The sequence below is a fragment of the Idiotropiscis lumnitzeri genome, chromosome 9, assembly GCF_059441095.1.
Source record: "Idiotropiscis lumnitzeri isolate Australia: NSW breed Sydney's pygmy pipehorse chromosome 9, RoL_Ilum_1.0, whole genome shotgun sequence".
Taxonomy (NCBI): Eukaryota; Metazoa; Chordata; class Actinopteri; order Syngnathiformes; family Syngnathidae; genus Idiotropiscis; species Idiotropiscis lumnitzeri.
The window spans coordinates 4038512-4052044 of record NC_142399.1 but is presented as its reverse complement, the minus strand read 5'-3'; the positions used below and the strand labels follow the sequence as shown (position 1 = coordinate 4052044).

The window sequence follows — 13533 nt, the reverse complement described above, 5'->3', positions numbered from 1 at the left end:
CCTGTAAAATTGAGTGAGGAAAACGACTTTTTCTTGTATTGCAACATTCATACTTTATCCAAATTATGGCTCAGGATAATTTGACAATAGAATAGAAAAAAAGTCTATTTAACTGACGTAGCAATACATTTAGAATGCCACTAGGTGGCAGTATTGCGCTGAAAACACTTTCCTGTTTCAATTAAGCAACATTGGGCCAGACGTTTAGCAACCATTACCGACTGTGATAAGTGGACACAAATCCATGAGGCCAGTAAAAGTGTACTTATAAAAAGACAAGGGGAGTTGTTAAAAGCACACACATAGAAGTTTAATGAATGAAAAGAGTGGAGGTTTGGTAAACATTTTGTCGGTGGCACTACATACATTCAGCATCATTTTGGGACTTATTTCGCGTCAATCCCACCATCAAGTCCTGTGACAGAGAAGCAAAATCTTTTTACAACATTGTGTGGTTTATATGCACATATTTTTCTATATCATAGCTCATAGGATGGAGCGTCTTACTGATTGAGTTAGAGTACATCTCAAAATAGCACAAGCACCACTAAGATGGCTACCAGGAAGTTGTACTTGCACACCAAGGAGACGTGAACCGACAGAGGAAAAAGTCACATTCCACGAAAGGTGCGCCTTTATGAGGCCCACAGCCTATAAGGAGGACGGTGAGCGTCCGGACGGTTACGCAATCACCAGAATCCCAATCCCAGAACAGTATGTGATTCAGTCTAAACTAAAGAACAGCTAAAAGTTAACACTTCATGAATAAGCATATTTATCTGTACACATTTATACATTCAGCTATGTGCCCACTGCAATTGGCACCTCAAGAAAACGTTTCTTTTTTTTTTTTTTTTTTTTAATACCAGCTATAAAATGTCCTGACCTTTCATTATGTGTCATAGCGATTGCCCGGTTGTGTTCATTTCCCCAAACAACTCATGCTTGACAGCAGCTTATGATGTAGGTTGAACTTAAGCTTCATTGTTTCAGATTTTGAAAAATTATGTTTTAATAATTTTCTTCTTTTTTAATGTGTTTGAAAATATCAGGAAAAATGCAATGCTCACAGAATGCATCGCCGTACAAAAAAATAAATAAAAAGAGGAGTGAAAACAAGTTGATGCGCTCATGAACGGGATGCAATATTCACATGGAAGACAACATTTACAATATTTAACGACAGAGTTCTAGAGCAGACCAGCAGTGGCTCTTATATGTGTACAGCTGCATCAATTTTTGATTTGAACCATTGAAATAAAATTTCCCACGAAATTAATTTTTTTTTGCATGTGTGTGGCCCATTACTACTTGCCATTAAATGTTGACCAAAATATAAAAAACAAAAAATAAATAAAAGAAAAAAAGAAAAGAAAGAAAAATACCAAGCCAGCGCCTTTTATCACCAACCTTCCACTTAAGATAGAACAATACTATACCAAAAAAAGGAAATACAAATATATATATATATATATATATATATATATATATATATATTAGAATCTGTTAGGCATTTCTATATAAATGGGGAGGTTTCTTTCTTTTTTTGAAGGTTGCATGGAGAAATAAAATACAAACAAAAAAGTGAGAAATTTCGACGTTAAAACAGAAAAAAAATAATTATCAAATCAATTATAAAATTTTGTGTTTTGGATCAGCAAACGTTTTGCTCCTCTTGTTTTTCATACTGCAGGGGTCAAGAGGAGGAGACACTAGCTGGCCCCCTGCTGGAGGGAAGGGGAAATGCATGCTGAAGGGACTTGTCGAGCCCAGTTAGTCACTGCATCCGCACTTGATTATGTGCCACTCGAACATCTTTTTCTGCGCGTGTGCCTGGATTTGTGTGGTTGACTGAAATATAGACAACAAACAACTTCCTGTCATATGACACTCGGCTTGGCCAACGGTCCAGCTCACTTCTTCTTTCATTCCCCCCCCTCCCACACTGTCCTCACTGCTGTCTGTGGGGGGGGGGGAATCTCCGGAGCTTTTTGAGTTGACACTCTGTGATACTGCAGCTCACAAATGTCCTATTTTACAAGAGTTGGAGTTCTTAATATATAGATAGAGGTTTTATATATATTCTTTAGAATCTCTCTTTTCATCATCTTCTAGACGCCGCAGCCCACACAGCCGCACTTGATGCTCTTTTCCACCTCCTCGCTGAAGGTGGTTCCGTCGCTGCACTCAAACGTGTATTTCCGGCGCTTCATCCGCTGGCTGGCGCAGCAGGCGCCCGCCTCGCACACGCCGCTGCATTCCACCCAGGACACGGTACGCGTCGTCTGGCAGATGGCGTAGCCTCGCTGCACCTGATAGAAGTCTCGCATGGGTTCGCCCCGGCACGCCGACTCTGCAGTGTCAGAAGACCGGCAGAGACATTTTAGTACACTTTTTTTAATCATGAGGTTCGGATATGAAAAGGCTGTTCAAATGCCGGGTTTTTGTGAAATATATGTATATTGTAACTGAGGATATGGCTATGTTCAGTAGTCCACCCAAACTCTAGTAGTGAGGGGTAAATCAAGCTTCAAATCTGCTTCATGAACCAGTTGTAGTATTTTTGGACTCCAGTAGATGGCACTCTCCGTTCAACATTGGTCTGACTTGCCATTTTTAAACCCTTTATTTAAACCAACAATGCCATCTACAGGACTCAAAAATACAACAACTGGTTCATGGTTCATGAAGCAAATTTGAAGCTTCATTTTCCCGAGAGTTAGCGCTTCTGCAGGCTTTTCCTCAGATTTGTTTCACTCTCAGAAACGTGAAAGTTTTTGCTGCTTACACTGACTGCTACTCTGAACTGTTCATAATTCCCTTCAACTTATTCCCCAGTCCTGACCTTCACAAAAACCTGATATTTGAACAGGGGTGTGTAGACTTTCTCTAGCCATTGTATCAAATGATGAATAAGCTTGGGTGTCAAACCTGCGTCACAGAGTTCCCCGGTGTAGCCACTTTCGCAGTGACAGTAGGCGTCCCCCGTGTCGGAGATCTGGCAGCGTCCGTGTTTGCAGTTCAGCCGGCGGCAGGGGTTGAACAGCTCTCCCTGTTGGTTGCACAGCGCACCGCGGTAGCCTTCGCTACACTCGCAGCGGTATGACTCGCTGTCCAGCGGGATGCATCGGCCGTGGACACATCTACAGATACATATCGTTCTTTTTAATGTATGGTACAAACTCAGTAATGTAAAAAAAAAAAAAGTCAGAGTTTGAGGAGTATTAAGCATACATTAGATTGCTATTTTTCTTATTAACTCATTTACTCCCATTGACGGCTAAAGACGTCAAAGATCAATTTTATTTATTTTTTTAACTTGGCTGGAAGTGAATGAGTTAAAAACTTGTTCCAAAAGCAGTGCTGCATTTAACATACTTGCTGCCTTGACAAGGGTTGGCGGCGGGCAGGTCGCACTGCGGTCCGACCCAGCCCGGCCTGCAGTGGCACACGGGCCCTTGGAGGCCGTCGGGCTGGCAGATGCCGTGCACGCAGTAAATTTTCTTGCAGGGCTCGCAACCCGGCACCACGCCGGGCTTCATCTGGGTCTTGGTGAAGTCCTGCAGCTCGTTGTTGATATACAGGTTCTGGATGCAGCCGTGAAAACTGGAGCTGTTCTGGATCTGCCACAGGCGGAAGGCGCCCGGGTGTACACCCACGGGCATCCCTGTGGGAGGTGGAAAGATGTTTAGAGGAGTGATGCTTGCCAAGGAGCAGCACAAACAGACAGTCAACACAGGGAAGGTAGGAGTGAAATGGAGGAAAGGCTTTTCAAGTAGGTGTGTCCTACGGTGACTTTTTTAGAATTATACACAGAGTGGCGGCTCAAATTCCGAATTTTTTGGAAACATCAGCCATCATATGACAGTTTTTTTTTTTTTAAAAGACATGCACCGTAAGACACATCATACTCGAAAGAGAGGGAAGCAGTTCACATGAAAAGTCTTCTATGACTTTCAATGAAATCAACACAAAAAAAAACCATTTGCAGCCACTACTCGTGATAATCGGTTTAATGGTTACCTAGCAACAACTCATTGCCCTGGCTTAATGTCAAAAGTGGTCATAGAACATTAATATTTTTTGTGACAGTAAAATAATTTACATGTAACAGTCACACACAAACTCGTTATAATAATTTCTTAGGCTGGTAGTGGAGGTTTAGCTCCCTCTAGTGGTTTGTGAAAGAAGTACTGTACATGACAATTAATCGCTGTTTGCTTTTAACATTTTAGTCGAATGAATTATTGTTCCTTAAATTTAAGTGCAATGTAATTAATTATTGATGAACAATTCACCGCAAGAAAATCCACCAAGGCGACTAGCGGTTTACTTTTGAGGATTGGAAAAGGTCATGAGTGGCTCGGTTGCAAACAACGAGCAGGTGAGGAGGGGGGCTTTTGGTGGTGGTGGTGGTGGTGGTGGTGGGGAGGGGGGGGTGATCGACAGTAGTGTAGTAGTTAAGAGTGCCTGAAGAGGAGGGAGGTGTGTTCTGGAGAGGGCCCCTACCCCCCACGTATAGTGGAGCCTCTCCGTTGAGGGGTCGCACCGCCCCGAAGCTGTCCATGGTGGTGGGGAGACCCCCGTCGATGGACAGGTTCACCATCTGGTCCAACGTGACCAGCTCCACCGTGTGGAACTGACCGTCGTTGATGGTCTCAGCGCTGGCAAGCGAAACGCAAACGTGACAAATGTTAGAACCGAAGTGATCGTCAATAATGTCGCGGCGCTGCAGTGAGAGCGACTGACCTGTAGATGGCATGCCCGGGCTGGCTGCCTGGGTCATAGCTGACCTTTACGTGACCTTGGTAGAGTTCCACAGCAATGTGATCGTTGTCGCCGTTGTACAAGAGGATGCCGTTATCCTCCGCCGTGGAAACCTGCACAGACGGCGGGCACCGGAGGTAAGTGATCCAAAGAAGTAGGCCAGTGTGAGAATCAAGTAAAGACGTGGAGCATGACGGCGTGTACCTGCAGGGTGATGTTGGCCTGCGGCCAGTTCTTGAGGTCGGAGAGAAGCAGGTAGGAGTCTCTGTCCACAAAGTTGACGCTGACCAGCTTCTCGCATCGCGGCCCGCCAAACTCCGGGGGGCACTGGCAGAGGGCGCGGCCGCCTCGCTCCACACAGCGGGCGCCGTTCTGACAGTCGGCCAGCTCGCACAGGGACAACGGCGAGGGAGGAACTTCACACAGCTGACCACTGGAAGCAACAAACAATGAAATAAGAGTTTACGGAACTTTGTATAGAAATAAGTGAAAAAAAAAAACGTAGGAAATTGAAAATTATTTGCTGTGTTGTGCTAACTCAGACCATTGCCACAAATATCAATCGTTTATATTTCCCAAAAATTACAACTTTATCCCCTAAAAATAAATGTAATTTTCTAAACAGTGTCTGAGTGTGTGTGTGTGTGTGCGCGTGCTCACCTGTAACCTTCCTCACAGTGACACGTGTACCCGTTCAACTCGTCCACACACTGGGCTCCATTCTGACAGCGATGCTCCTGGCAGTCGTCATAGTCCACACTGCAGTCGTCACCCACGTAACCAGGAGCACACACACACCTGATGCGCACAAACAAAAAAACACACTTGAGTCTCACGTGTCTGTCATGTATTGGTTTTTTTTTGTTTTAAATGACAGACTTGGGCCCAGAGGAGGTGATGAGGCAGGTAGACTGATGTTGACATGGGCTTCGTCCTGGGGCGCACACGTCCTCCATTTCCTCACACATCTCCCCTGCACGCACATCATTTGTGAGATTTCAAACGAGCAACATGAAGCTGTCCGGTGCTCTCGCGTGTGTCGTTGTTACCCGTGTAGTAGGGGGAACAAAAACAAGTGTAGTTGTTGACGCCGTCCACGCAAGTGGCGCCGTTCTCGCAATCGTTGTCCTCGCAGTCGTCAATGTTGGTTTGGCAGGCGGGACCCTCGAAACCCAGCCGACAGGTGCAGCTGCGGCAGAGAAGTATCAGCGTGTTTTTTTTTTTTTTGTGAGACTTCAGATGAGTCAGCAGCTTTACTATTTACAATCAATCTTATTGTTATTTAGTTATTTTCTTCAAATTGGTTCATTAAAATGTATTTATTAATTTTTAAATCATTAAAAACATGGATTTTTTTATGTAGTTTATACCTTTCACATGATTTGGTTGCTTAATTGGTTAATAATTATAAACTATTAAAAACAATACAATAAAAAACAACTTTTGCTTCTTAGGGTACTTTAGAAACTTTGAAATGGGTTGCACAAAATCGACATCAAACAGCAGTTAACTTTTTCACTTTCTATTTTTGAAAGTCAACGTTAAAAAATGAGGACGTGAAATTGTCAGAATGTGATAGTTAAGTTCTTTTTGCACTGAAATGAAATGTTCACAGTTAAAAAAAATAACTAACAGAGGTTTACTTATTTTTCACCGCAGGAAAAGTGACAAAAAGTGTGGAATTGAATTAACTTTGGAGGCTCGACTGTATCTTGGAAGATCTTCCTCACCTGTACTGTCCCTCGTCTTCCTCATCCACTTGGCATCGCCCTCCGTTGGCACACGGGTTGCTCACACACGCGTTCAGAGCCGTCTCGCAGTTCTTGCCCTGAGATGACAATCCTAAGTCACACCAGCAAGACGTCGATGTCCCCGCCGAGCGAGCCCACGGAACTCGACTGACCTTGAATCCCGGAGCACAGTTGCACCTGTAGATGTCCACCGGGTCGCTATGACACACGCCCTGGTTCTGACACGGGCTGGACAGACACGGGTTGCACTTGGCCAGCACGGCTGTGTCCACCTCACCTACGTGGATGGAAGAAACATTTGGTAAGTATGAACTTTCAATAGAGGAACTGCATGCTGGGAATTTTAGTTTACTTTATGTACACGATTTAGTGACCTTTTTTTTTTTTTTTTTTTTTTGTACACCACAAATACTCCACATATAAACAAAACAAAAAAAAAAAAAGAAAAACAAATACTAAAACTAATAAAGATGAAGCTAAAACCCCTAATTAAAAAAAAATGAATATATATATATATATATGATATTATTAAATATAATAAATGAAAACTAACAAATCTGCTCTGAAACTAATTAAAACAGCCTAAAAAAACAACAATCAATTCAATAATCCATCTATAAGTCAAAACTAAATATAAATAACCACAAAGACAAATTCCAAACTAATCTAACCCTCACCCGTGCATTCAAACTTCTTTGCCGGTGTGGTGAGCAGGAGTTTTCCCTCCAGACCGCGTGGACCAGCACAGCGGGCGATACCAGGTTCTTTGTATCCGGTCTTGACCCAGTCGGACAACCAGCGCAGGCGGCAGTCGCAGTACAGCGGGTTGGCGCCGATTGCTCTGCAAAAACAGAATCAAAAGAATCTCTCAATAAGATCACATTTTATCACGACTAATACAGGAAGTATTTTTCTGAGTCTGTATCTAGTAACAAATATACACCAGTATGTTCAACATTTTTTATTTAACATGATGGCATTTTCAGTCGCTTTTCATATCACGTTTCAAGATTAAAAACATCCCACAACAATCAAACAATATTGAAAAGATGAGAAAAGAACTTTTACTTAATACACTTTCAAATATTTTTTCATTCTATCTTACTTTTAAAATGTCACGAAAGTAATTGTAGAATATTTTATTGCTGTATTTTTCCACCTCGCCGGTCCAGCTCTATTAGTGTAGTACCTTGCGTGACCAGCAGGTGTCTCTTTAGACCTTCAACAAAGAAAAACTCATTCTTTCAAATTTCATTCGGGAGGGCCTAAGGCAAACTCAGTCATGGCGGGGTTCTTCTCATTATTTTACAGCAAAAATTCAGAATATCGGCTAAAAAGTGTCATCTCCGAAACGTCTACTAACGTGTGAATTAAGATTGCTTTAAATGAAAGAAAACGTTATTAATATGTTTTTACGAGACATTTGGGGGGAGAGGCCTGGAAATCTTGGGACCACCGACAACTGCCAGGTCAGTCGAACTGTCGTGTCGTATGAGAACAAATGTGGAGGAACAAAACAGATGTGGAGAGTATTTATCCTCCGTGCCGTACTGCCAACGAGTGACGACGAGACGCTCTTAAGGTATTGCGTCACCATCGAATCAATGCAGACTCTGTCCTCACGCGAGTGAATCGATGCACTTCCATTACGGCGGCGCGCAGGCTCATCTTTCACGCCGCGTCAATAGCTGACACCTGACATCTGCAAACACGGTCGCCACTTGACCGGGGAGCAAAGATCACTGGCGTGCTCTGCGTTTTGCTCGGTAGCTTTGGAATGCCTTTCTCCTCCGTTCCCTACGCTCCTCGCTCTGATAAGTCAATTGATCAAGATTCAGGAATGACGTGTGCAAAAAAAAAGTGCAGACGTAAATAAACATGCAGATCTGTATGGACTATGTCAGCTTGTGTGTGTGTTTTGGAGATAGAGATGGGACAGTGGAGGGCTCTGTGCAAGCTTAACCACAGTGCGCCTAATTAGAGTAAGGGGAGGGAGGTCGGGCCCACCAAAGAGGACTACAGATCGGCCACTGTGTGCCACACTGCCGCCTGAAAGTGTAGGACTGCGTGTGTGCACATGGTATTAGATAAGATGGTGAATATTGTGGGTGTGTATGAGTGTGTGGGGGTGTGCGGGCGTGTGTATGCGTGTGCGTGTGCGCGTGCGCGTGCGTGTGCGCATGCGTGATACTTACAAGTGGGAGAGAGAGGCCACGTCGGCGAAGATGCCATCAGGAAGCTCTGAAATTTCGTTGCCATGGAGAGACCTTTGAACCAGAGGTGGGATTAAGTCACACACTGTATGTACAAGTCAAAAGTAACTGGCAGAAGTCAATCACGACACAAAAAGCATGTTTACACCTATAAAAGTGAAAAGGGCAACAGCTGAGTGTATGAAAGGGTTAGGGTTAGGGTTAGGGGTAGGGTTAGGGTTAGTGGTAGGTTTAGTGGTAGGGGTAGGGTTAGGATTAGGGTTAGGGTTAGGGTCAGGGTCAGGGTCAGGGTCAGGGTCAGGGTCAGGTTTAGGGTTAGGGGTAGACTTTAGGGTTCAGTTTAGCACATTTCAGGAACTTAATTGTTTCAGTACATGTGATGTAATTGTACACATTTCCAATTAAACATCCATGCTTCAATCAAAAAAAAAATTTACTTGGGACATGATTCTTTTTTTTCAATGATGAGTGACTCAACTAATTATTTGTAGGACTGCTTTATTGCTTTTACTCAAGTCCTATTTTTCTTAAGTAACAGGAATCTTACTTGAGGCCAATATTTCTTTACTGTAGCTGGGATAGGCTCCTGCACTCCCGTGACCCGAGTGAGGATAAGCGGTTGAGATGATGTTCGGATGAACGTTGCCACCGCTAGCCACCAAAGGAAGCGCTCACGCAGTTTGCTACTCAAGCTTGGGCCCTCACTGATCTTGAATCACTCCCACAATACACCTTCAGCATTCAAGTAAGACGTACGTTTTGCCTTCGGTGTCACTCTCAACAGCGGCTAACTTCTTCTTACACTTGCACAACAAATTACAATGTTGTCATTTGTCCTTAAAAGTTTAGACATTTTTAAAAATTATTTAAACTATTATTAAATATTGTCTTTGTATTAAGGGTGGTTGACACTTAAATGACACCAATGGTCACAATTTGAAGCACAATATTTTCATTTTCATTGTTCTGTGTGTGTGTGTGGGGGGGGCGGGTGAATGATGTAAGCGACTCCTAGAAAACAAACGTGTCTCATCATCTCCGTCAAGAACTGATGCATGCCCAGACTTCCTTCCAACAATCCCAGTCAGGGCAAAGCAACTGGCAGAGCCACACAAAACACAAAGAAAGTGTCATGAGATGTGGAGGCGGATGCTTATGAGCGAGTGGCCGGCGAACGGCGGGCGGTCGGTCGAGCGCGTGTGCCAGCGAGCCAGCCAGCAGTGTGCCAGCCTGGCAGAGCGCTCATGGGAGCAAGCAGCCAACGAGGCTCCGGGAAGTAACCTGATCCGCTCTCGTAATGACATCCCTCCTTTGTCTCGTGTGCAGCTGTGCCTCATGAAATCACATCAATTTCATGGCGAGCGTGTACAGACAGGATCAGGATTTCGTGCATCATTGGGAGAAAAAAAAAATAAAATATGCATTATATTGCATGCACCTGCACTCATCTAATTATTTCTCATTTTTGACTCACGCAGAGGAATTGCACTATAAGTTTTTTAGCTTGATATTTGGTCCCTCGTTTCTTTTCCCGCTCAACCCAGCATGTGGGCCACACCCTGGCGCTGTCTCGGCTCGCCCCCCCCACTCATCACCCCCACATATCCTCCGACCCACACCGAATACTCAGCAGGCCAATTAGCAGCTTATTAATAAGCGAGTGAAAACCACAAACTTCATACGCACACGTGGAATCTCACTCGGAGCAAAACCGCACAGCGCCCGCGCCAGGTTCGGGCTCAGTGTTGCGTTTGAAGCGTTAATGATGCTTCTCGTCTTTACTGCAGCGTAAAGCCGGAGGTGCAGCTTGGTAAAAGGCTTTGGCACCTCCGGGTGTGCGACGATCCCGTTCTCACGGCTTTCACTGCATGGTTTCTGTTGAAGCTCCAAACTTTGAACTCCAAAGCCATGAATTGGAGAAGGCGCTTGATTGATCAACAAACGCGAGAAGGTGAGATTTGGAAATGTTTTCTCAGGGGTTGAAATTTTCCAAAAAGTCTGGACAACAGGCCAAATACCAAAATGTTCGTTTTGAGTCAACATCAAAACACTAAAATATATTTTGAAAATATGTCAATGGAGATACAGATGTTCCTCCAGGTTGACAGAAAATGGTTTGTGCTAAAATAGCTAAGTCTGAGAGTCGTCGTGTGTGTGTGTGTGTGTGTGTGGCTTTCATTGCTGAGTGGAGGGGGGGGTCAACGTGTGGGGGGGTGGCACATGGCGTCACCCAGGCAATCTCGTGGAAGCGGGCCTGGCGTGAGTGAGTAAGAGCAGAAATAACGGCTGGCGCTTCATTAGGGATCAAAGCGGCGCTTGCAAGGCAAGCGAGGCGACATCAAGCTAATGACGGCCGAGCTTCGCTCTTGTCGGGCGCTAAAATGCCTCTCAGGCTTTGTGTGGAGTAATTACTGGGGCGGGGGGGGGGGCTTCAGTCACATCCCACCGTAAAAAGCTTTGTTGTCACTAGTAAATTGTATTTTTTTTTTTTAAAGCATGACTGCTATGAGCACACATGGGAGGCCGATGTGTGCTACCTCAGTGTGGCCAAAGTAAAGCCTGTGGACCATTTGAGAGAAATAAAGTTTGGACGCACACACACACACACACACGCATGCGCGGACGCACACACACGCGTGAGTCTCCACTGTGTCTGGCCCGAGTGAGCGAGGCCGTAGATTTGAGTTGGAACGCGAGGCAACGGCTCCACATCTCACTTTGGTTTCATCATGGAAGTGTCGCACACGTTTATATCCAACATCTCAGTTACTGAGCAGAGCGATTCGTCCCCATTTGGAGCCCACGGTCAGCGAGAGGGCATAATCAAAGGCTCGCAGGCACCGTCAAAGCCATTACGGTGAACATTCTCGTGTAATCAGTGTCATGGTGATTGTGCGCAGCGGCCCCGGTGAGGTGTGGGCTGCGGGTGGCGAACGGCGAGGTTGCCATTTACGCAGAGAAAATGGGTCAGAGGTTGTGTTTGTGTGCGTGTATTCATAAGCTGTCATAACTGTTTAGACGGCGCACTTCTCTGGAGTTTATCAAAGATTCTCAACATCTGCTGGCCTCCGCTCCCTCTCTTGTCAAATATTCTTTTTAATCACTCATTTAGGCTGATTGAAGAACTTCTCAAAATAACTTTCTCGGTCTATTTTGCACTTCTTGTTTTTATGGTTTCTCTTTTTCTTCTCGCGTTACCGTACTTGGTTGTGCTTAGTGAAGCATATCGGAGTGCCAGATGCGGATTAAATGTAAATTATTTGTGGATGCATAAAACTGTCCATCCATCCTTCCATTCATAAATTCTCTAGACTGTATAAAATGATGTCTTCAAGTAATACTAAGAATTATTTTACATTATTGTTGCGTTAACACTTTAACAACGTATCCAAATAAATTTGCATTTTGCTCCAGGTTCCTCGGGTCAGTTATAACAGAAATCGTTTTTATTTATATATTTACATTTATTTATTTTATTTAAATTTATTTATTTATGTATTTTTTTATAAAATATTATGTAATGTAAATTTGTGGTCATGGCTTAAAAAAATAAAGTAAAAAAAATAAAGAAAAATATGGCATAACAGCTCAAAACAGGAAAACTAAATACTTAAAATATACACAAGGGACATTGGATATCAATTATTTCAAAATAACTTTTTTTTTTTTAAATTACACCACCCAACATCAAGTTATTTGGCAAAAAGATGCCACCAAAGTCATATTTTTATTGTTTTGGCCTAACTACAAAAACAGCAAATAAGTGAGTTTTTAGTGAATGTGCGTCTCGTACAGTACATTTTTACTGTTAATTTTTAGGACTATTTGTTTCTGCAAATACCTATTGAGGCTTATTTGCAATACTTCTGAAGTGGATGACTTGTTTTTTTCTTTTTCTTTTCTCTTATGCATAAATGTTACAGTGGGCTACAACAATAACAAATATAAAACGATCACTTGAGCCGACTACTCTGTTGTATTTTCAATGTTGGTCATTATGGTGGTACCTTTTGAGGGTGGTTTTTGGGTGCAAAAAGTTTACAATCCACTGAAATAAAGCATTTCATTTTGGAACTCACAATAGCCGGAGGGAGTGCAGTCCACTGAAGGCCATTTTGGGAATGCAGCGCAAGGAGTTGTAGCTCAAGATTCTGCAACGTCAAAAAATAACCCCGCATTCATTTGTCTGCTTTGAAAGCATAGACGATGAGTTTGAGTTCCGTCGGCACTCACAATGTGGTGAGTTGGCTCATGTTGGCGAAAGACGAGTTGGTCAGAGAGTTGATCTTGTTATTGCTCAGATCCCTAAAAAAAAAAAAAGGGGGGGAATCAAGCAGGTTTAATTCATGTTCTTTTTCACCGAGATCAGACAAAGAAGGAAACTTACACCAGCTGAAGGAACTTAAAGGAGGACAGCTCCTTTGGTAGCACGCTGAATTGGTTTCCGTCCAGATACCTGAAGAAAAAAAAGACATTCATTCCAACCTCTGCACCGTGCATAATTTAAGACCGCGTGTACTAAAGAGAGAAATAATCCTGTCTGTAGTTTACTATCACTATTATTCCTTGGCGGTCAAAGCTATATTTCCATCAAGTTGCGAAGAAATATGTTGCTTTTGTTGGAACGGCGACGACGGGGCAGCTGCAAGAGAGTGGAAGTCTCGCCGCGAGAGTGATTAGCAGTGTTGAAAGAAAAGCGTTGCATCGAGACTTAGAATGTGTCGACTTGGTTGTTGACGCTCTTTTGAAGGCTGTCAATCCAAAACGTGCTCCATTTAGGGATATTTTCTGTCAATCGACCT

General features: G+C 43.6%; 1 protein-coding gene across 4 annotated transcripts in view; it reads right to left on the bottom strand.

Moving 5' to 3' along the window:
- Nucleotides 1-610: 610 nt before the first annotated feature.
- Nucleotides 611-13533, bottom strand: part of slit1a (slit homolog 1a (Drosophila)) — an 84152-nt gene continuing 71229 nt past the window's right edge. For 2 of the 4 annotated variants that reach the window (XM_088304665.1, XM_088304666.1), the window contains 16 exons: nt 13119-13187; nt 12965-13036; nt 12811-12882; nt 8714-8785; nt 7196-7359; nt 6671-6795; nt 6498-6595; nt 5817-5956; nt 5647-5740; nt 5428-5565; nt 4972-5200; nt 4750-4880; nt 4471-4664; nt 3379-3667; nt 2932-3143; nt 611-2353 (listed from right to left, as the gene is read on the bottom strand). In XM_088304665.1, coding sequence (XP_088160791.1) covers nt 2112-2353; nt 2932-3143; nt 3379-3667; nt 4471-4664; nt 4750-4880; nt 4972-5200; nt 5428-5565; nt 5647-5740; nt 5817-5956; nt 6498-6595; nt 6671-6795; nt 7196-7359; nt 8714-8785; nt 12811-12882; nt 12965-13036; nt 13119-13187 — 2341 coding nt within the window. In that variant the 3' untranslated portion in view covers nt 611-2111. The remainder of the gene's footprint in view (nt 2354-2931; nt 3144-3378; nt 3668-4470; nt 4665-4749; nt 4881-4971; nt 5201-5427; nt 5566-5646; nt 5741-5816; nt 5957-6497; nt 6596-6670; nt 6796-7195; nt 7360-8713; nt 8786-12810; nt 12883-12964; nt 13037-13118; nt 13188-13533) is intronic. The other 2 variants (XM_088304667.1, XM_088304668.1) reach the window with 1 other exon arrangement.